General features: G+C 43.3%; 1 protein-coding gene across 1 annotated transcript in view; it reads right to left on the bottom strand.

The window, feature by feature from the left end:
* CTBP2 (C-terminal binding protein 2) overlaps window positions 1-24,817 on the bottom strand; it is a 244,084-nt gene that overhangs the window by 35,759 nt on the left and 183,508 nt on the right. Inside the window, exon 7 of the mRNA XM_033942987.1 lies at window positions 23,925-24,052. Coding sequence (XP_033798878.1) covers window positions 23,925-24,052 — 128 coding nt within the window. The remainder of the gene's footprint in view (window positions 1-23,924; window positions 24,053-24,817) is intronic.

Here is a 24,817-nt window from a genome sequence, read left to right on the forward strand (position 1 = left end):
TCTAACCAACTTTCAGTCCCTTCATTAAGAATTATTGGCACGAGACGTAAAGATATGTTTTCAGTGGTGGCCCCCTCATTATGGAACGCTCTCCCAAACTTTATTAAAAATGAAAAGGATCTTGTCTCTTTTAAAAAATTGTTAAAAACCTACTTGTTTCAAGATGCATTTGACTTATGAAATGATCTTTCTTATAAACGCATATGTTCTTAAGACTCTCTTCTCCTATTTTTTTTTTTTTTTTTTCCTTTTTTTTCCTATTTATACCTTTTTTTCCTTTTTTTCCCTATTTATACCTATTGTACTTTCCCCTCTATGTAAATCTTAACAAATAATGTAATTGTAACTTTCCCCTTCCTTCCTTCTCAATCATGTTTGTCTAAATTTGTTTTGTCAACTGTCCAAAGCAGTAAAATTGTATGTATTACCACAATCTGCTGGTTTTTAAATTGTACATCGCTTAGAAATTTGTAATAAGCGATACATCAAATGTAAATAAACTTGAAACTTGAAACTTGAAAAGGCTTAATTTTGCCATCATCATCAACCAAATGAAATACATAGTGAATCCCCCTAGTTTTCCACTGAGCAAAACTGGGCCCATCTATTCCAGGTTGGAGGAACTATTAAAGCGGAGAGGCAGAAAAGGAGTTACAGAGGCAGAGAGAGCATGTAATTTACAGACCCAGTGCCAAACCTTCCGCAAGGGAAGGTGGAGCACTTTCACAGAGAGAGATTCAGGCCCAAGAAAAGGAAGAGAGTGAAAATATGCACTAAAGTGAGTAGTGCGAAAACAGAAGAGTTCCAAAGAAGTGTTAGTGAACACTGAAGTACCCCTAAAAAGATCATTAATGTGGCGCATGCCACAACCAACAGTTAAATAGCGAAGGTTCAATAAACCCAACCTACCCCTGCACCACGGGGCCGCTGCCCTCTTATAAGGAAGACGGGGCCGCTTCCCAGACCAAAGAAAGTGCTGAACCAAGCATTCCAAACGTCGTTCGTCCCGAGAAAACAAATACAGAGGAAGGACCTGAAAGACATATAACCAGCAGGGAACAATTAGCATATTGTAAAGATGCACCCGACCCAAGAGCGAAAAGGGAAGAGATCCCCAAAATTGTAATTTATTCTGGAGAGTCTGGAACAACGGTTCCACATTCAAGCGATACAGAGTAGACAAGTCCTGAGGAATAAAGACACCCAAATATTTCAAGGTGGAGTCCGCCCAACAAAGAGGAAATGTACCCCTCCACTGGGAACGCAACTCAGGTGGAAAAGGTAAAGCCAAGGACTTATCCAGATTAAGAGAATAAAAGCCAAATTCAGAAAGAAGATCTAAGGCCGCCGGTAAAGAAGTTGCCGGCCTAGTGAGAATCAAAAACATATCATCCGCAAATGCCAAAGTCTTCAACTCAGTCCCATCAACACAAAGGCCCCGCACTTCCTCAAACCCCCGAAGAGTACACAATAAAGGTTCTAAAGAAAGAAGAAATAGCAAGGGGGAAAGGGGGCAGCCCTTTCGGGTTCCGCGAAGAATAGGGAAAGAATCGGTGCGGGTCCCATTAACTAAAAGCGAAGCCCGCGGGTTAGAGTAAAGAGAGCGTATAGCATCAAGGTAGAAACCCCCCAACCCAACATATTCCAGGGTACGAAACAAGAAGGACCAATGGACACTATCAAATGCCTTAGAAGCATCAAGACTGACAAACAGAGCCGGAATCTGATGAGAATGACAATGGGCAAGGGCAAAAAGAACCTTACGGACATTGCAGACTGATTGACGCCCTGGACAAATCCAACTTGATCCTCATGAATAAGCTCAGGAAGATGCGGAGCAAGACGGTCAGCCAACATGCGGGCAAAGAGCTTAAGATCCACATTGATCAAGGAGATGGGACGATAGGAGCCCGGGGAGTCGGCCTCCTTGCCAGGCTTCAGCAATAAAGAGATAAGAGCCTCGTTTGCATAACGCGGAAAAGAGCCCCGAGCAATAGCCGCGTTAAAGTAAGCCAACAGAGGGCCACAAAGATTGGAAGAGAGAAGTCGGTAAAAGTCTCCCGAAAAGCCATCTGGACCTGGGGCTCTATCAGTATGAATAGTTTTGATAGCAGATTCTAATTCAGCTGTCCGAAAGGGGCTATTGAGAGAAGACACTATGTCATCCGGCAAGCGAGAAAGACCGGAAGACTGAAGATAATCAGTCAATAAGTTCGGAGAAACGTCATCAGGAGTATCATATAGCCGGCTAAAAAAGTCAAAAAGCACCCCAGAGATATCAGCCGTTTTGGTCATCACCCCCCCCCCACTCGGGGTCCGAAGAGACAAGATCGGTTTCCTACTAGTCTCAACCTTAACCAAGCGGGCCATGAGATGCCCAGGTTTGTTATCAAAACGTTGGAAATGGTGTTTGTGAAAAGCCATCCAACGTTGGGAGCGAGAATGAAGTAACGAATTCAAAGCCTCTTGGGTAGATAAATAACTCTCTCGAATCTCCCTCGAGGGATGCAAGTGAAAAGACCGCTTAGCCACCCATAGAGCCCGCTCTAGATTGACAATACCGCTATGGATTCGCTTGTTGCGAGCGCTCAGAAAATAAATAATATGACCCCGAAGCACCGTCTTACCTGCTTCCCAAAACAAAACAGGATCATCCAAATGGGGAGCATTATTGGTAGAGTAATCCTCCCACTGGGCCTGCAAAAAGGTCTGAAATTCCTTGTCTTTAGCAAGATAGGCAGGGAATCGCCAAAACGGGGTCCGAAGATAATCAGAATCCAAGGAAACATCCACCCTGATCGGAGTATGGTCAGAAATATTCAGGGGGCCGATCTCAGCCGATTGGACAAAGGGGAACAACGTCGAGGACAGAAAAATATGGTCAATCCGGGACCAAGTCCCATGGGCCCAAGAAAGATGCGTATAATCACGAACCTCAGGATGCAAAAGACGCCATGGATCTACTACGGAAAGAGTATCACAAAAGTCAGAAAGAAGGCGACCCCTGGCACCCAAAGAGGCTGCAGAAGTTCCGGACTTATCTAAGTCCGGATGTATTACCAAATTAAAGTCGCCCGGGACAAGAAGCGGATCACCAGAAAAACGAGAGCAAAGCTGAAGCAAACGTTGGAGGAAAGCAGATTCCCCCGAGTTAGGGCCATACGCCACAAGCAAGAGATAAGAACGAGCACCCAAAGTGAGGCTCAAAAGCAAAGATCTCCCATCAAGAGCCTTATCCAAAACCTGCACCCCAAGGGGCGAAGATTTGCAGACCAACACTGCCACCCCCCCATGGCGTCCTGGAGAGGAAGCAGAATAAACCGCACTTACCCAGGAGCGAGCCAATTTAAGATGTTCCGCATCTGTCAGTCGGGTTTCCTGTAAACAAGCAATATCTGAACGATAACGCTGCAGAGCAGCTAAAATTTTGGACCGCTTAATTGGTGATGTAATGCCCCCTACATTCCAAGAAGTAAGTCGAAAAGGGGTACTCAGGTTAATAATAATAATAATAACTTTATTTTTATATAAGTATCGCAGAAAAGACATCAAATAAGAAAAGAAACTACCCCAGGGGCCCAGCCACCCCCAAAGCAGAAATCCCACCCTAACCACAATACCTGGTAGAAAAAACATGAGTAATACAAAGTCAAAAGAAGCAAATTAGACAAAGGTAAAGAGGACCCCCCACCCCCACCAACCCAACCCTCCCCATCCCAAACCACACCCCCTCCCACCCTCCCCAAAAACCCCAAAGACCCTACCACAAACACACACCCCAGTCAACAGACGTGGAGTGGGAAGGAAGCCACACAAAGATGTAAACAGGGCCGCCGGTCCCCCCCACCCCACAGAGCGGTGTAAATCACAAACCCCACGCACACACATACAGCAACCCAGCCGCACACCTATCACACCAGGTCCTCTCCCACGCGGACACCCAGTGAAAGAAGGAAGACCAAGGGGCAAGGCCCCAAGCATGCCTCCATGAATGACCAAACAAATAAAAGGGGGGGAACCAGCCAAGATGGAATACCAAAACCCCACTCTCACCCCCGTCAAGTACATTCACACCTAATAACCAGTCAAACTATTACAGCCCCAGACAAAAAAATCGTACCCTAATAAGGTGCAAAACCCCACTCACACAAAGAGACAGGGCACCCTCAAGAAGTCTATACCCCAGGCAAACCAAGGTAAACAAGCAACCATCAACCATAAACAAACCCCCCAGTCAAACCCCAAACACCCCAAACAACATGTGCTACCCTCCCGAGGTCGGGTCCCCCCAGCATGGCAACGAGGATGCCTAAGACCTGTAATCAGTGCAAGGGGGTGACCCAGGCCCCACCCATGCGCCTCACAGCCAGAAACAGATGAAGGAGGCTAGGGCGGATAAGCAGGGTATAAGCATCTAACAAGCAGCTAGTCAAGAAACCTCCTCCCTGAGAACCAAAGAAGTAGGTACAGTGCGGAACAGAGGACAGACCCCTCGCATAGAGGGTCCAAGGTGCACTGCCAACAAGGAGACCAGTCAAGCAAGTAAGATCAAGGAGAGGCAGGCCCCGGGCAGCACACTGTCAACGTTCAGCCACCCGGCCCGCCTAGCAGGAGGAGAAACCCCTCAAACAGTTCACAGCTCAATGCATAGGCGGTCGCAAACACTGACAAGTAGAAAAGGACCACCACCACACGCCAAACAGCGTCAGGGGACTGAGGAGGGCCCAGAATCCCCCGGTAGGGCATCCAAATAGGCCTGGGCCTCCTCCGCCGATGTATAACTCTTCTACCCCTTAGGTGTCCAAATCCTCAGCAACGCAGGATAGAGTAGTTGGAAGCGTTGTTTGCGGTCGAAGAGCGCCGAGGAGAGCCTGGAAAAGCGATGTCTGCATTCCTGGAGCGCTGGTGAATAATCCTGAAACAGGCCAACCGGGGTGCCATCATAGGTGAGGGTGTTTCGCTTCTGGCGGTAATGCTTCATTAATTCCTGCTTGTGGGCCGAGTTGTGCACTTTAAAGATGGTAACTCTGGCCCTGGTTTGGTCATCAGCCCATCTCCCAAGGCGATGGGCCCGGTCCAACCTCAAAGGCCCCATGCCTTCAGGAAGTGGCAATTCAGCATGGAGCCAAGCCTCCAGCGTGGCAAGCAGACGGGAGTCAGACACCGATTCCGGTAATCCGATCAATCTCAGATTGTCCAGTTTCGAGCGATTCTCGAGATCCTCAATTTTATCTGCTTGCCGCTGTAAAAGTTCTTTTAAGGATAGCAGGTCATTCGTCAAGGCTGAATGGGCCTCCTCAACATGTTATTTTTTCAAAAATGTGGGAGAAATTGTTCAAATAGCTGGATAGGACAATCAATGAATATCTAAAATCTCAGCTTTATTCTTTTTCTTTAAAAATGTTTTTCTTTTTCTTCATACATACATAAAGTGCTTCAACATTGTAATCATTAGTGCGTGAGTGACGAACTTCAGTGGTTATTCAAAGAGCTTCTAAACATTCATTTATAGTTCATTTATTGAGTTAAATTGGTTATAACCACTGAATAAAGGTGACCTTGTGCAAAAAGTGCTGTAGTGCTGTGCTTTAAACTCCTTCAGGTTACATTTACCCCCCAACTCGAGTTTCGAGAATTTCTTCGTCAGGAGGGGTACTAGGAGCATAAAAGCAATATAAAACATAAATTCCTAAATGAGCCGATTAACAGGTATGAAACAATTTATGTAATATTTAACTATTTAAAACAATTGTTTAAGTTTGTGGTGTAACAGAATAGAGTATGTGAGTTGTAAAAGCATTTAGTAATTTATGTTTTATATTGCTTATATGCTCCTAGTACCCCTCCTGACGAAGAAATTCTCGAAACTCGAGTTGGGGGGTAAATGTAACCTGAAGGAGTTTAAAGCACAGCACTACAGCACTTTTTGCACAAGGTCACCTTTATTCAGTGGTTATAACCAATTTAACTCAAAGAAAGACTATAAATGAACTATAAATGAATGTTTAGAAGCTCTTTGAATAACCACTGAAGTTCGTCACTCACACACTAACGATTACAATGTTGAAGCACTTTATGTATGTATGAAGAAAAAGAAAAACATTTTTAAAGAAAAAGAATAAAGCTGAGATTTTAGATATTCATTGATTGTCCTATCCAGCTATTTGAACAATTTCTCCCACATTTTTGAAAAAATAATTAGTACGATTGGGAGTAATGGCTTCATTGGGGTGGACATCCAAATCAGGCCTCACAGAAGATCGGATTTCAACTCTATTATCTCGAGACAGATTATTTGATATGGAGGAACCTGAGATACCATACACATGGGAGGAAGTTAAGAGTCTACATAAAGCCTTAATACGTACTCAATTACATTCAGCAGCGTTGGTGGAATACTGCCATGTGCAAAGAGTTCCACGTGGACTTCGTCTGTATAAGGAACCTAGATTTCAAGACAATGCTGAATTTGTCAAAAATTGGAATCAAACGTTGACAAGGTGTTCAATTGACCTGATGTTGTTATCTATAGACGCCTTGAGTCCAATCATGCAGGCGCAGCAATCAGAATTAGATCTAAAATTAGATCAATTGAAACAATGTGTTCCAGAGGAAAGTTATAGGGAATCGTATCATGAATATAAAGACAGCATGGATAAATATAAACAGTACCAATGATATCCACAATTTTTCAGGGAGAAAAATCACTGATAATCTAGAAGCCACACTAACTCATAAAGGAATCTCTTCACAGATATGGAGGGCTATGTATGTTAATGCACACAGCTTGGGCAATAAAATTCTAGAATTAGAGACTGAGATAACAAACGCTGATCTTGATGTGATAGCGATATCCGAAACCTGGTTCACAGAATCGCATGGGTGGGATATGGTTATACCAGGGTACAACCTACTTCGTTGCGACCGAGTGGGTAAATTGGGGGGAGGAGTAGCACTATACACTAAGGAAAGCATCAAAACCACCAGAATCACAGATGTTAGATACACCGGGGAATCCATCTGGGTGAACCTGGCCAGAGGAAAGGAAAAATGCCTATACCTTGGTGTGATATATAGACCTCCCAGGCAACAGGAGGACAAAGACATAGAATTAATCGAGGACATAGAGAACATCACACTGCGCGGGGACTCAGTAATGCTAGGAGACTTCAACATGCCAGATGCAGATTGGGACACACTCTCCGCGACTACGGGAAGCAGCAAAAGAATATTAAACTCCATAAAGGGTGCACATCTCAAGCAATTGGTATTGGAGCCCACCAGAGACCAGGCGTTACTAGACCTAGTTCTCACCAATGGAGATAGCGTCACGGAAGTCTCAGTAGGAGACACACTAGCCTCCAGCGACCATAATATGGTATGGCTCAACCTCAAGAAAGGTTTTCCTAAGACAAACACAGCAACAAGGGTTCTCAACTTTAGAGGCACAGACTTCAACCGCATGGGAGATTTTGTCCATCAGGAGCTACATAAACAAGCAATATCTGACAATGTGGAGGATATGTGGTCGTCTCTGAAGTCCATCCTACACGAAGCAACAGACCGATACATAAAGACAGTAAGTAAACGCAGGAGAAACAAAAGACCCCAATGGTTCAGTAAAGAAATTTCAGACCTAGTTAAACAGAAAAAAGACGCATTTATCACCTACAAACATTTAGGCAGAGAGGGGGCGAAAGAGGACTATCTAGACAGATCTAAAGCTGTCAAAACAGCAGTTAGAGAAGCCAAACTCCGAATGGAGGAAGAGCTAGCATGGAAAATTAAGAAAGGGGATAAATCTTTCTTCAGCTATATTAGCGACAGGAAAAGAAATAAAGATGGGATAGTACGCCTGAAGAAATCGGACGGTAACTTTGCGGAATCAGATTCTGAGAAGGCAGAACTACTAAACCAATACTTCTGTTCAGTGTTCACCCGCGAAATGCCGGGAGCTGGTCCACAGCTGCAGAAAGGAGATAACCAGAAAGACCCGTTTCAAGATTTCGAATTTACGCCCAGTAGCGTCTACGATGAACTATCAAAACTCAAAGTAAACAAAGCCATGGGACCGGATAACCTACATCCCAGAATGCTCAGAGAGTTAAGGGAAGTCCTGGCTGAACCATTATCTGTTCTTTTCAATCTTTCCCTAAGCACAGGAAGAGTCCCCTTGGACTGGAAAATCGCTAATGTAATCCCACTCCACAAGAAGGGCTGCAGGACAGAGACAGCAAACTACAGACCAGTGAGTCTCACGTCTATAGTGTGTAAACTCATGGAAACACTGATCAAACAGAATATTGACACAATCCTAGACGAAAAAAAACTGCGTGATCCACACCAACACGGGTTCACCCAGGGAAGATCTTGCCAATCTAATCTGATTAGCTTTTTTGATTGGGTTACTAGACAACTGGACGCCGGAGAGTCACTGGACGTGGTATATTTGGACTTCAGTAAAGCATTTGATAGCGTCCCTCATCGAAGATTACTGAACAAGCTGAAATCGATAGGATTAGGAGACACTCTAACTACATGGGTTGGGGATTGGCTAAGCAGTAGACTTCAGAAGGTGGTGGTGAACGGTACCCCATCCGAAGCATCAGAAGTGATCAGTGGAGTGCCGCAGGGCTCGGTCCTGGGCCCAATTCTATTCAACTTATTCATAAGAGATATGACGCGGGGACTTAGAGGAAGGGTATCACTGTTCGCCGACGACGCCAAACTTTGCAACATAGTAGGCAGAAGCTTGTTACCTGATGATATGACACACGACCTACTGCTTCTGGAACAATGGTCGACTACTTGGCAGCTAGGCTTCAATGCTAAAAAATGCAAGATAATGCACCTGGGTAAGAGAAACCCGTGCAGAACTTATGTACTAAATGGTGAGACCTTGGTTAGGACCACGGCGGAACGCGATCTAGGAGTGATCATCAGTGAGGACATGAAGGTTGCCAATCAAGTGGAGAAGGCTACCTCCAGGGCAAGACAAATGATGGGATGTATCCGCAGAGGTTTTGTCAGCAGGAGACCTGAAGTTATGATGCCGTTGTACAGAGCCATGGTGAGGCCTCACTTGGAGTACTGTGTTCAGTTTTGGAGACCACACTACCGAAAGGACGTGCTGAGGATCGAGTCGGTGCAGCGAACGGTCACCAGGATGGTCTTGGGACTCAGGGATCTCACGTATGAAGAAAGACTAAAGAAATTGCGGCTGTACTCACTTGAGGAAAGAAGAGAACGGGGAGATATGATTGAAACGTATAAGTACATCACGGGACGCATCGAGACAGAAGAGGATATCTTCTGGCTCCTGGGACCCTCGACCACCAGAGGGCATCCACTGAAAGTCAGGGGAGGGAAGTTTCATGGCGACTCCAGGAAATACTTCTTCACCGAAAGAGTGGTGGATCATTGGAACAGACTCCCACTCCAGGTGATAGAGGCCAGCAGCGTGACGGATTTTAAGAGAAAATGGGATACTCATGTGGGATCGTTAAGGGAGTAAACTCAGGGGGGAGGGATACTTGGAATGGGCAGACTTGGTGGGCTGTAGCCCTTTTCTGCCGCTTTTTTCTATGTTTTTTTTTTTTTTTTTTTTCTATGAACAAAAACAACTTAAAGTAAAGAAATATAGACGAGATGAGGCCGACTTCACGAAAGGATACGTTTATCCGTGGATGAACCGGAACAGCAGAACGAGACGACAACGGCAAGGGACAGCAGTGAAGAAGGTGGCCTTCAACTTATCTACAACTGATTTATCATCAGAAAGTGAAAATAGTGGGACTAATACGATCAGGAACGATAAAAGTTCCAACAATTCAAACATCCTGTCGGATTCTTTTTTACGGATTCCAACAATAGAATCAACATCAATCAAAGGAAAGCGAACAGAAACACGAAGTACCGCAAAGAACAAGAAGTAAACAATGAGTCCAATAATAAAGGGATATTCAATCTATCATCCCGTAGTTTGACAAATCAAGAGGTTGAAGTTCTAACAAAAGGACTATCATTTGTCCCCACAGTGAATTATGACGGGTTTAGCACCCGAGTCAGTTTACAGAGATTTTTTAGAACATTAAAACTTTTCAAGATCAAGTTACTCAAAATTTTTCAAGATCAAGTTACTCAACAACCAGATCCTAGTTTACCTGTAGGTTTAAAATATCATTCATCATGGATACCTCCAGGAGCACCAGATGAATCGGTAACAGCTTTTGAGAGACTAGTAATGAGAGACATTCAAAAGATGGAGTCTAAACCTATGAAGATAAGATCTAATTTAAATAACATCCAACGTCGATTTATTCAAAATTTATAAAGTGACAGTTCAATTATTATCAATCGGGCTGACAAGGGAGGGGGTATAGTAATACAAGACTATACAAAATATCAGAGGGAAGCTTATCATCAACTGTCTGATTTGAATTACTATACCCCCTTGGATCAAGACCCTACCCCTGCAATTAAGAATAAGATAGAAGTGATAATAAATACTGCCAAAACAGCAGGGACTAAATCTCAAAAAGAATTTCGATATCTTAATATAAATAATCCCAGAATTCCTGAGATATATTTTATACCCAAAGTGCATAAAAATCCAATAGCCCCTCCTGGTTGCCCAATTGTTACAGGTAAAGGGTCAGTTCTGGAGCCGATATCCAAATATTTAGACGGTTATTTAAAGAAGTTTGTCCCCTTGGCTCCCTCCTATGTGAAGGACACAGCACATATTTTGCAAATAGTTGAAGGTCTGTTTCATCTGTCTGTTCCTCAAGAAGCTATATTAGTAACAGCTGATGTGGTGGCCCTATACACCAATGTACCACAGGCGGCTGCAGCGTCCATAGTAAATTCCCATTCTGCTCAACTTAATATAACACAAGATAAACAGAATATGATAAATCAATTGGCAGATATTGCTTTATTCAATAACTACTTTAAATTTGAAGATAATATTTATCTCCAGACGAAGGGGGTTGCTATGGGCTCTGCGGTCGCACCAACTCTGGCATGTTTATACATGGCCAGATTTGAAAGTACATTTGTGTATAGGTCCCAATATTACAAATACATTAAATTGTGGAAACGCTTTATCGATGATGTTCTTTTTGTGTGGACTGGTGACGAGGCGCAGTTACATTTATTCTTTTCAGAAATAAATTTATGTGATCCAAATATTAGATTTACATATGAATTTAGTAGGGAATCAATTTCATTTTTGGTTATCACACTGATTAAATATCAGAATCGCCTCGTCACCAGTCTACACAAAAAGACCACCGATAGAAATATATTACTTCAATATCAAAGTTTTCACCCGCGATTATTGAGGAATAGCATACCATAAATTTTGTGATAGAGGCTACCCGAAGAAAATTGTCAAAAAGGCTTGGAAACGAGCCAGGAGTTGCCATCGGCCCTGGCTTCTCTTACCGGGGCCACAAAATCAAGAATCACACATAGCTTGTGTATTACCCTACAGTTCTAGAAGTAATCAGATAAAAAACATTATTGTAAAACATTGGCCAGTTTTACAAGTCCATCGGGAGTTGAGAGATAACCCTAAGTTTGCGTTTAGAAGATCTAGCAACCTAGGTGAACAGCTTAAATATCGTAAACATAAACACAATCATGAAAACAGACATTTACCGCCACATCGTAAATGTGGTCATTGTTGCAATTGCAAATATGTAATGGAGCAAGATCAGATAGAAGTTCCGCATTCCAACGGAAAACAATTTAAGCTGTCTTCAGGTACTAACTGTGAGTCATCAGGGGTGATATATTGTATCAAATGCCCATGTAACAAATTGTATATCGGCCAGACGAGCCGGATGATAAAGATCCGCATCACGGAGCATCTTAGTAATATCCGATGCGCCCGGGTGACTGCCCCACTCGTAGCCCATTGGTTACAGGAATGTCACGCAGTAGAGTCATTACGCTACACTGTTTTAATACATATAGTAAAATATCAGGGTAATATAAGTAAATTATTACATTACAAGGAACAACGCTTCATATTTAACTGGAGAACATCTACAGCCACAGGTTTAAACATGGAAGTAGAATGGATTGCTCTGTAAAAGATTTACTTCCGGTTCAGAGGGAGATTTCCTGGTTAGAGGAATAGGTAATTGGAGATGATACATAAATGAGGGGACAGGTAGTGAAACGAGCCGGTATTGCTTGTCCTCCCCATGAGAGAGAGCCGATTAACAGGTATGAAACAAGTTATGTAATATTTAACTATTTAAAACAATTGTTTAAGTTTGTGGTGTAACAGAATAGAGTATGTGAGTTGTAAAAGCATTTAGTAATTTATGTTTTATATTGCTTATATGCTCCTAGTACCCCTCCTGACGAAGAAATTCTCGAAACTCGAGTTGGGGGGTAAATGTAACCTGAAGGAGTTTAAAGCACAGCACTACAGCACTTTTTGCACAAGGTCACCTTTATTCAGTGGTTATAACCAATTTAACTCAATAAATGAACTATAAATGAATGTTTAGAAGCTCTTTGAATAACCACTGAAGTTCGTCACTCATGCACTAATGATTACAATGTTGAAGCACTTTATGTATGTATGAAGAAAAAGAAAAACATTTTTAAAGAAAAAGAATAAAGCTGAGATTTTAGATATTCATTGATCCTCCTCAACATGTGCCACTTGGGTCTCCAACTCACCCGTTCGCCGAGTTGTTTCGGACAATAAAGATTCCAGCATAGTCAATTGTCCAGAAAGTTGGTCAAATCGTGCATCTAGCGCTCTAACTACAGAGGCTGACAGCGCTGCAATATGTGCTGCCAAGAGTGGGAGTTCAGAGCCCGAGTCCGCCGCCACTGCCACCATCTTAGGGTCAGGCCGCGCCGATCTCGCCTCCCGATCTTTGGCGCCGCGGGTCACCTTTCCACTCATAGTTGGGCTGCCAGGCTGCACAAAATGATCCATCAACCGCTCAAAAAGTATTGTAAGTTCAAAGTGGAAAATACACTGCGGGTGACAGGACATGGGGAAGACGGGGGGGAAAGGACACTGAAAGCATTTGTGGAAGACTGAAGGGGGAGAAGGACGCTGACAGGACATGGGGAAGACGGGGGAGAAGGACGCTGAAAGCACATGGGGAAGACGGGGGGTTCCCAGCATCTTTTAGCTTAGCAATTCCATTTTTAATCTTCCTCCTTTCACTAATATGTCTGAAAAAAATTTTGTCTCCCTTTTTTACATTTTTAGCTATTTGTTTTTCCGCCTGTGCTTTCGCCAGACATATCTCTCTTTTGGCTTCTTTCAGTTTCACCCTGTAGTCCTTTCTGCTCTCCTCTTCTTGGGTTTTTTTATATTTCACGAACGCCAACTCTTTCGCCTTTATTTTCTCAGCCACTAGGTTGGAGAACCATATCGGCTTCCTTTTTCTCTTGTTTTTATTGATTTTCTTCACATAAAGGTCCGTAGCCATTTTTATCGCTCCTTTCAGCTTAGACCACTGTGTTTCCACTTCTCTTATGTCCTCCCATCCTAACAGCTCTTTCTTCAGGTACTCTCCCATTGCATTAAAGTCTGTACGTTTGAAATCTAGGACTTTAAGTATTGTGCGGCCACTCTCCACTTTAGCCGTTATATCAAACCAAACTGTTTGATGATCGCTACTTCCCAGGTGATCACCCACTCGAACATTAGAGATACTCTCTCCGTTTGTGAGGACCAGATCCAATATCGCTTTTTCCCTTGTGGGTTCCTTCACCATTTGTCTGAGCAGAGCCTCTTGAAAGGCACCCACAATCTCTCTACTTCTTTCTGATTCCACAGACGGAACATTCCAGTCTGCAACAGCAGAACCTCCTCTTTCCTTCCAAACTTTTGGATATCCACAATCAGATCCTTATCAATTTGCTGTGATTGAGTCGGAGGTCTGTAGACTACACCCATGTAGATAGAAGTTCCATCTTCTCTTTTCAGAGCGATCCATATCGCTTCTTCCTCTCCCCAGGTCCCTTGCATTTCAGTCGCTTGGATATTGATCTTTACATAGAGAGATACTCCTCCACCTTTTGACCATCTCTGTCCTTCCTAAAAAGATTATATCCTGGTATGTTTGTATCCCATCCATGTGATTCACTGAACCATGTCTCTGTGATAGCAACAATATCTAGATCTGCTTCTAACATCAGGGCTTGCAGATCATGAACTTTGTTGCTTAAACTGCAAGCATTTGTGGTCATCGCTTTCCAGCTATTTTTCAGCGATAATCTCCTTTTTCTTATGGATTTTTGTTTCGTTTCACTTTCTGTTGCAATACTAAGAAATGAGTTGCTGATATTGTTTATGTTGCAGTCTTTACTACTATCACATCTTTTCTTTTGCTGGGGGTGGTCTCTATAATTGTCCTTCGTACATACACCACCCCCACCTTCTTGTTTAAATGGCTAGAAAAATATTGTCTAAATTTCTCTGCAAGGTTTCTTTTTCCTGCTGTATAATATGTAGCCCATCAGTGCAATATAGCTTCTTGTCCTTCCATGTATTTCCACTTAGGGGTGATCGTCAGTGAGAACGTGAAGACTGCCATTCAAGTGGAGCAAGCTTCATCCAAGGCAAGGCAAATCATAGGTTGCATACGCAGGAGTTTTGTCAGCCATAAGCCTGAAGTCATTATGCCGTTGTATAGATCCATGGTGAGGCCCCACCTGGAATACTGTGTGCAATTCTGGAGGCCGCATTACCATAAGGATGTGCTGAGACTGGAGTCGGTCCAGAGAATGGCCACCCGGATGGTCTCGGGACTCAAGGATCTCCCATACGAGCAACGGCTAGATAGGTTGCAGCTGTACTCACTCGAGGAACGCAGAGAGAGGGGTGACATGATAGAGACATTCAAGTATCTCACGGGCCGCATCGAGGTGGAAGATGATATCTTCTTTTTCAAGGGTCCCGCGGCAACAAGGGGGCATCCGTGGAAAATCAGGGGCGGGAAACTGCACGGGGACACCAGGAAATTCTTTTTCACTGAAAGGGTGGTTGATCGCTGGAATAGTCTTCTACTTCAGGTTTTTCAGGCCAGCAGCATGCCTGATTTTAAGGCCAAATGGGATAGACACGTGGGATCTATTCACAGAGAAAGGTAGGGGAGGGTCATTGGGGTGGGCAGACTAGATAGGCCGTAGCCCTAATCTGCCGTCTATTTCTATGTTTCTACCTGAAGCCTTCTTGATGACACCAGGCTTTGAGCCATCTATTAAAGTCCTCTGTGTTTTTCACTCTTTGCTCTCCCTTTCCATATGCAGGCAGTATTTCAGAAAAAGCTAAAGTCTTTACAAAAGGTTTCACGCCCTCACCAAGTTCCCGAAAAGCTTTCTTTGCTGCAAGTGTGGAGTTGTTGGCCAAGTCATTTGTTCCCAGATGGATAACAACATCAGTGTTAAAATCCTTAGTTTCTTCCTTAATTATAGCCTGTATTTGCCTAGAACTCCTGGTAGCTGAGGATCCTGGAAGACATTTCACTATTTTGGTCTCCTCGCCTTGTGTTCCAAGATTAATGCCTCTGTTGATGGAATCCTCCAACAGTAATAGTTTTCTGTTTTTGGCTTTTTTATTTGTGCTTAGAGTGCGCTTGTTCTCTTGAGTTACCTTCATTGGTTCCAGTCCCACCTCCCTTCTGTTTTCTTGAGTATCGCAGTGCACTAGTGGAGCGAAGGAATGACTCCTTCTTGTCCTAGTGGCTGTTTGGTGTTTTTGTTACTCCCAATTTCTAGATTAATTAATTAGCAGTGAACTAGATAGCGCTAGATCAGATAGAAAGACAGCAGTTAAATAATCAGTTAAATTAATAGTTAAGTTAGCGATGTCAGCCCTAGCATTGCTAGCAATCAGCAGTTTTGGTTGCCCTAACCAATGTCAGCAAAGGCCTATGGGAAATTATATCAATCTGACTCTGGAATGTTGATGCAGAATTCTTTGCTCCTGCACAGAATTCACATACATTAAGCATCCAGGCAGACTGGATTGTTTATCAAGAAGATAGGCTGCTTGAATGGGACAAAGAAGCTAGAGAGTAATACCATCTACCATGCCTGCAAGTATCACACCTTCCTTAACCATTGTTTCAAACAGTTTACAAATTCTAAACAGAAAGATACTGGGAAATACAATAGTTTCTATATTTAGAATAAGATTCCAAGCTATAAAAGGCTCCTCTCTATAACACCCCCCTCTCTTGCTCTTCTGGCTACTTTTGCTCCTCTTGCTCTCTTGTCTATCTCTGGGACCTGAAGCTTAGACCATCGCCCCCCATCCTCCTTTCTCTCTCTCTCTCTCTGTCTTTGCCTCTCCCTGGAACTTCATGCTTCTCTCTGGACTCTGTAAGGCAGGGAAGATGCTTTGCTCTCTCCTTAATTGTAATGCTTATGAATATTACTTTTCTGTAAGCCTATGTCTATAAAATATTCTTTATGCAATCACCTCTGGCTGTGCTTCTCATTTGAGTCTACTTCCTGGTGAATCTTCTGTGAAGGTATTGAACTTGGGACCTGGTGTTTGTAAGGGCGCCTAACATAACCCCTACAACCTAACATTGTGGGGGCGCTACAATCCTTACAAGCAGTAAATTAAATAGCACTAAATTGGATTCAATAGCAGATAAATCAACAGTTAAATTAGCAGTAAATCAGGTGGCACTAAATCAGATTCAGTGGCTAACTAGGCTATGCCTGTGTGGATTTTGGAAACTTACTCTGCACTTGTTGACAAGTCCAACTTGCTTTGCTCTGATTTAACTTTGTTTTAACATTGGCTGTTATTCTGCTTCTTAATGTCATCTCATCTTGCTCCCCACAGGCAATCTCCCTCTGTGCAAGCAACGCTGCCACAAAGCAGCTGCACCGGTGACTCCGCCCCCCAAAATCCTCAGTAGATTTTTCTTTAAATCTTCTGCCCTTGCGGTGCATGCTTAAGGAGCGTGTCCTGCTCCTTTATGCACTCCTTCATGCGCTTCCTCAATCTGCTTCCCTACGTTAATAGTGTTCACTTTCTTTTTCTGGTAAGTCCCTTCATAAACTTCTTCATTGACCAACTCATTCAAACAGCAGTATTTTTTCTCCAAATTGTTCTATTAAATTAATTTTTCAATCTTGTAATCCTCTTTCTGCCTCCCTTTTTTTGCCTAACGCTATGACCTCTCCAATTCCTATCTTCTGGGGCAATCAACCCCTTCAACGAACCACTTCTTGCCCCTGTCCCAGTTACCTGAAACCCATTCATATTGCCTCTTTTCACCAGCTTGTCAAAAAATCTAACAACTTCATTAATCCTAAAAATTGGCCTCTTAAATGTCTGCTCAATCAAAAACAAATTTCATTTAGTACATGATCTTATTCTTCAACACAATTTCCAAATTATCTGCCTAACAGAGATCTGGTTATCTGAGGGAGAAGAGGCCTACATCAATCAAGCATGCCCTAATAACTATAAATTTAAAACTCACTGCCGCCCAAATAAAAAAGATGGGGGCGTCGCTGTAATTTTCTATTCTTCCCTCCCTCTTAAAATGGAAAATTCCTCAACATTCAACACTTTTCCAGTTAAAACCCTACAATTCTCACTGCTAAGTAACTCGTCTCTAAGCTTCCTTCTCACTTATCTTCCACCTTCAGTCAATAAAGCTTCGCTTTCTTCTCTCTCATCTGTTATTATGGACTTTAGTATTTCTCATCTCAATCCCATCAGCCTAGGAGACTTTAACATTTACTTTGACCAGCCTAACCACCCCAGCACCTCAGAACTCTTAACCCTGATGTCGGACATCTCCCTAATTCTGCTGCTCTCATCTCCCCACATCATGCGGGTTAAAGCTATTTTAACAATTTGGATGCAACCAGAGGCACCTTCTGTCCAACACTGGTGCTCCCTTTTGATCACGCAAGCAGCCTTGGAATGTCGTAGCTTCCCAGATCTTGATTCTCCTTCAGGATGCCATTTTTGTGCGCTTTGAGAACCCTTATGGAATGACCTCACACCTCATGCACACAGCAGAATTCTGAACGCTTAACCTATAATTATGTACTGCCTTTCTTTTTTCTTTGCAGGATTGTTTGTGGGATGATGGGAAAGGGGTGGGAGTAAACAGGCAGAGAGACAAGGGTGACCTGGTCAACATTGTATATCTGGATTTTCAGAAGGTGTTTGACAAGGTCCCGCATGAACGATTACTCCGAAAAATTGCAAGCTATGGAATTGAGGGTGAAATAATCACATGGATTAAAAACTGGCTGGTGGATAGGAAACAGAGAGTGGGGGTAAATGGACAATACTCGGACTGAAAAAGCGTCATGAGTGGAGTGCCGCAGGGTTCGGTGCTCGGGCCTGTGCTCTTCAACATATTTATAAACGACCTGGAAATTGGTACGATGAGTAAGGTGATTAAGTTATTCAGAGTAATGACGACACAGAAGGATTGCGAAGAGCTAAAACGAGACAAAAACACGCTCGAGGAATGGGCCACCAAATGGCAAATGAGATTCAATGTGGATAAGTGCAAGATGATGTATGTTGGTAACAAAAATCTTATACACGAATACAGGATGTCCAGTGCAGTACTCAGAGAAACCCCCCAGGAAAGAGACTTGGGAGTACTTGTAGACAAGTCATTGAAGCCGTCCGCGCAATGTGTGGTGGTAGTGAAAAGGGCAAACAGAATGCTAGGAATGATTAATAAGGGAATCAAACAGATCAGAGAAGGTTATCATGCTGCTGTACCAGGGCATGGTGCGCCCCCACCTAGAATACTGCGCCCAACACTGGTTGCCATACATGAAAAAGGACATAGTACTGCTCGAAAGGGTCCAGAGAAGAGCGGCTAAGATGGTTAAGTGGCTGGAGGTGTTGCCGTACAGTGAGAGATTAGAGAAACTGGGCCTCTTCTCCCTTGAAAAGAGGAAGCTGAGAGGGGACATGATTGAAACATTCAAGATACTGAAGGGAATAGACTTAGATAAAGACAGGTTGTTCACCCTCTCCAAGGTAGGGAGAACGAGAGGGAACTCACTAAAGTTAAAAGGGGATAGATTCCGTACAAACATAAGGATGTTCTTCTTCACCCAGAGAGTGGTAGAAATCTGGAACGCTCTTCCAGAGGCTGTTATAGGGGAACACACCCTCCAGGGATTCAAGACAAGGTTAGACAAGTTCCTGCTGAACCAGAACGTACGCAGGTAAGGCTAGACTCAAATAGGGCACTGGTTTGACCTAGGGGCCGCCGCGTGAGCAGACTGCTGGGCACGATGGACCTCTGGTCTGACCCAGCAGCAGCAATTCTTATGTTCTTATAAGTAAGGGATCCCTCTAGAGTTTGCCCCCTGAGATGTTATCCCTGGCACTGTGCGATCCAACGAGGCATCTAATACTTGATTAAAATCACCGGCCAGAAACAGGGGCTGGTCTTGGCGATCCAGCAAAAGGCGATTAATGTGTTCGAAAAATGAGTGGTCATAAAGTATTTCTTCACTGAGAGGGTGGTCGATCATTGGAATGAACTCCCACGGCAGGTGATTGAGGCCAACAGCGTGGCAGATTTCAAAAATAAATGGGATATTCATGTGGGATCTCTAATGAGGTAAGGGCAGGGAGTGGTGAGCAAAATCAAGGAGAAGGGTCACTAGAGTGGGCAGACTTGGTGGGCTTTGGCCCTTTTCTGCCGTCATTTTTCTATGTTTCTATGTGTTAGGAGCATAAATATTAAGAATATTGCAATTATAGATGCCAATCTGGACTCTCAGCAAAAGGTAGCGACCCAAAGGGTCTTGAGCCAGCACTTGAACCCTGTGTGGGAGTGATTTACAAATTAAAATCGCCACTCTGGCCCATTTATTTTGGGAAGATGTTTCAAACACTGACCCCACCCAAGTTTTGCATAACTTTTGATGCTCCACTGATGTTGGTCAAGTCTCTTGTATACATGCAATATCGGCTTTAAATCTATTCAATTGAGCTAAGATTTTGGTACGCTTTATCGGGGAAGTTATAATGGAGACATTCCAGGATAGAAGCCTTAAAGAATTAGTCCCACTCAAAAGAAAAGAAGATATTAGGCGTCTTCAACTTATTCAAAACATTGCAATAAAAATCATCATGAGCTCAAAAAAATTTGATCATGTCACTCCTTTGCTGAAGAATGCACACTGGTTACCCATCCTCATCGGATCACTTATTAAATTGCTCTTTTAACTTTCAAAACTCTACAGACTAGTGTTCCCACATTCATAGACAAACTTCTAATTCCATACGATCCCCCAGAACCCTAAGATCTGCCTCACAACATACTCTTAATGTTCCATCACTAAAAATAATTGGCACCCGTCAGGCTTCTACCTTTTCAGTCACTGCTCCTTCAATTTGGAACTCTCTCTCTCTATACATCAGAACAGAACAAAACATGAATAAATTCAAGAGTAGTTTAAAATGCTTTCTTTTTAAAGATGCTTACAACTGATTTATCCTTTTTAAATCATCTTTATCTTTATTTTATTTTTTTCTCTTTCTTGCAATCCCTACCTTGTCATATCCCACTGTTTCTATCCATTTATGTTCTCTTTTCTCATAAATTGTAGTTCTCACCTTTTTTCCCTTTTTGTTTTCTTGTCCTCTTCCCCTCCAAATTTGTTTGTCTCGTATGATTATGTTTATTTGTAGTCTGTTCCCTAATTAATATTTTTAACAACTTTTACTGTACAACGCTTTGAATTCTATGGTTAAGCCTTTAATCAGATTTTAATAAATCCTTGTTCTGTACCTGCTAACTATGAACACAAAACATTAGATTGAAAGTCCCGGGTGACCAGCCTCACCCAAAACTTCACCTTCAACAAACACCCTAATGCAGCAGTGAAAAACATATTGTATCGCATCAAATATTGGAAATAAAAATACAGGATTGACTGTGAAAACACAAGCTTACCACCCCTATCCCCCCTCCCCAACCCTCGGTGCCCCATGTGAGCCCCAGCTCCTTCCCCCCCAACCCTCCCACCTCGGAATGACATACCTCGTCTCACTATCAAGAGAAGAGTGTATGTGATCATGCTCCCCTGCCACCCCAAACCCCGGGTCAATAATCAGACGTCAAACAAGAATTATTCCTATAACCAATCATAGAAAACTGAGAAGTGTTTCATGAGACCAATTCCAAGTGTCTCATGTTAAACAGTATACCGTATAGTATTACTAACAGGGAAAAACATAGTACAAGCCTAACCTGTTATGAAGGCAACAGCCTAAATGTACAAGTATCTCACTATCCAAGGAACCTCAGTCTCTCTACACGAGAGAGACACAGTGGATGAAAACAGAAAATCCACATCAGGGTCAGTAAGACTATTCAGGTATCTTGAGCCGTAGATTCCAAATGCATGTTAATAAATGTGTCAGCTTCCGACAAAGTAGTGAAAGTCTTCTAAACTCCATGCCAAAAGATCCAAAGTATAACAGGATAGATAAACATGAAACTGATCTTTTTCTCTGCCAGCTTACCACACAAAGAATAAAAAGGACTTCGTTTCTCCATCAGAGCAATGGAGTAATCCTGAAATATACGGACAGAAGAGCCATCATACGACAAAGTGTCCTTAAGCGGTTTGTACTTTTGTAGGATTTCCACCTTGTGATTATAATTCAGGACTTTAATGATCACCAGTCTCAGGTACGTTTCCCTCATTTGTATTCTCCCCAACTGGTGAGCGCATTCAAGCCTAAGAGGCCCCAGACCTTCCCGGAGCGGAAAATTAACTGTGAGTCAAATTTCCAACTGTTTTAGTAAGGAAGAATCAGCCACCGTTTCTGGTATGCCAAGCAAACGGAGGTTAGATCTACGAGACCGATTCTCTAAATCTTCAATGGGATCGGTCTGAATTCTTGTGAGCTGCTCTAACACTTCGAGCTTCTCTGCGTTGTTGGCCTTTTGGTCATCCAGTGTAGAGACTCTTGCCTCCAACTTCATAGTACGGCGGGTGGTGTCCGTAAGTAGCGATTCTAGATGTTGCAGTTGCTCAGAGAGTCAATCTAGTCCTGACTGCATTACTGTCATAACTGAACGAGTGATATACTGTAGGGCCTCTACCAAAAACTGACTGACCTAAGTACTTGTGCCAGGTGGCTAATTGTCATCCACAGCATGGTTGCATTCCCGATCCTTTTTTGTCAATTTGGTGGTCATATCCACATTAGAACAGGTAATATATTTTCCCATGCACTGAAAACTAGTAGCAGTCAACACAATCGATGGTCTAATCGGAATAATTAAGTCAGAAGTATAGCAAATTTGACCCAGGGCCTGGGAGCTCAGGCATCTCACATCTGTCCCGGCTTACCGCATCACGTGACCTCCGAACTATCCATAAGTTATAAATCCTTGTTCTGTACCTGCTAATTTAGAACTAACAATTGTATCAGACCATATAGCTACATTGTCTATATCTCATCTTTTAATTATTATGTATATTACATTAATTGTCTGTAACTCATTTGTTCAATTATTGTTACTTTGTAACCCATTTGAGCTCTATGGGGAGGATGGGATATAAAATTAACTAACTAACTAACCAACCAGAACGAGGCCTGGACCACAGTGAGAGAGGCCTTGGATCACCAGATTGAAGCCTGGAACACAGTGAGAGAGGCCATAGGATCACCAGATTGAGGCTTTGAACACAGTGAGGTCATAGGAGCACCAGGATGAGGCTTAAAATAAAGTGGGAGGCTGAGAGTGAGTAGGGGAAGTGAGAGAATTGTAGAAGAATAAGAATGGATTGTAGGAGGGGTGAGGGACAGAGGTAGAAAAGAAAAAATCATGTAGAGCAGAAGAGATTAAAAAAAAAAAGAGAGAGGAAGAAGAGTGATAGAGGAGAGGAAAGTAAATAATTTTAATTAATAGGGTTATCCAATGGCTCCAGAAAAAGAAGGATGGATTGAGACATCCATGTTTTACTTCCATTACTTTCAATAGAAGTAAAATTCGGATGTCTCAATCCATCCTCCTTTTTCTGGAGCCATATGGTAACCCTCTATTAGGGTTAACAGATGTCCAGATTTACCTTGACATGTCCTCTTTTTAGAGGACTCTCAGGGTGTCTGGACGGCTTTCTAAACTGTCGGGAGTATGGCCTTCTCCTGTCCCTCACCTACCCCTCCCACTGAGCCTGATGCAGTTGGCCTGTCCCGGAAGCTGACTCTCTGCAGCATCCCATCTATGTGGGATCAGGAAGTTGCTGCTGAGAAGGTTCTGGGGCATACCGACAGCAGCAGGCTCACCTTGCTGATGCTGTCAGTTGCCCCAAAGATTAAATTTCAGTGGAGAATGTAGGTGGGGGACAGGAGAAAGCCATACCTGACTCCAGGGTGGGATGGGGCTGCAGAGAGAGAGAGAGAGAGAGAGAGCCTGTGTCACCAGATCCTGTTGGAGGAAGGTTTGGAAGGAGAGAGAGATAGAGAGAGAGAAGCACCTGCAGGGAGGGGGGTTGAAGGGGGAGAGAGAGAAGCACCAAAAGGGTACAGAGAATGGTAAGGGGGACTAAGGTAATGGGTGAAGGGTGGGGCAAGGCAGGGGCAAATGATGGGAGGCAGGGGCGGGGCTGGGGGTAGGGCAGGGACAAGACTGGTGGAAGGCAGGGATGGGGCAAGGCTTCATAAATACGAGAGTAACCCTAGCTATGTGCATATGCGCCTCTGTGATTCACAGCAGGCATTTATTTCTCAAGCTGCTGCCCCCAGACAAAACAACAGCATTAAAAAGTCACCCGGACCCCTAAAAAAGCCCTAGAAAAGAGGATATGTCCAAAGAAACCCTATATCAGAGCATTGCACTCTCCTTGTGGCATCTCCCTGAAGTAAACTTACTCAGAATTAAACGGTTTGTTCTGCTCCTCACCTGAAAGCGCTCGGCGGAGTTCTGTAGCAGCGGCTTCTCTCATTTCCAGAGATGCTTGTTCACTGTACCACGCTGTGTGGGGTGTGCAGATTACATTGGGAGTATCCTTCAGGGGGCCCTGGGCAAAACTACCAAAGGAATGAGAAGGATGAATACAAACTCCAAAGATGAAACATCTGTCATGTAGATTTTAAGCTTTCAGATTATCTATACAATAGATACTTTCGATAATCAGTTTTACAAATTGGTGAAATGTAATGAATACCCCTCACCCCCATCATTCTGCCTTCTTGATAGCTTTATGGCATTACTTTCCTTGCTTTCTTGTGACAGCTTCCAACATTTCATTTCCCCCCAGAATTGGTCTGTTTTCTTGACCAACAAGCTGATCAAGTGCCCTTCTTCATTCCTGAGAAACATGATCAGACTGACTCAATGTAAAAGTACAAGTCGTCACAAGTTGAAGAGCAAAATGTTAACTACCAGTAAGTTTCAGTCAGCATTCATGCAGTTTGAATACAGGCAGATTTATTTTCTATGTATACTTCCTCAGCTCTGTCAGGCCAGGTTGAATTCTGAGCAAAACACCTGAAACGCTACCAGCACTGCTTCTTTTTATCTGGGTAAAGTTTCTGCACATGAAGGTGGCAATTCTGAAAATTGTCACTTCATGTCAGGAGCCACAAATGGGTGTGTATAGTGTCAGTTCTATAATGGCTTCAGGGTACACTTAAGCTGTTATGGAATAGTAGCCGAAATCCACTGTAGGGTGCCTAGCTGCAACTGGGTGTGCCCAAATGTGCCTTGAAACATGCACAACTGATAGTATTTTATAAGTTGTATATGTTGCTAGGTGACACCCTCATGACACGCCCAGGCTCCTCCTCTACAGT

Source organism: Geotrypetes seraphini, chromosome 4 (assembly GCF_902459505.1).
Source record: "Geotrypetes seraphini chromosome 4, aGeoSer1.1, whole genome shotgun sequence".
Taxonomy (NCBI): Eukaryota; Metazoa; Chordata; class Amphibia; order Gymnophiona; family Dermophiidae; genus Geotrypetes; species Geotrypetes seraphini.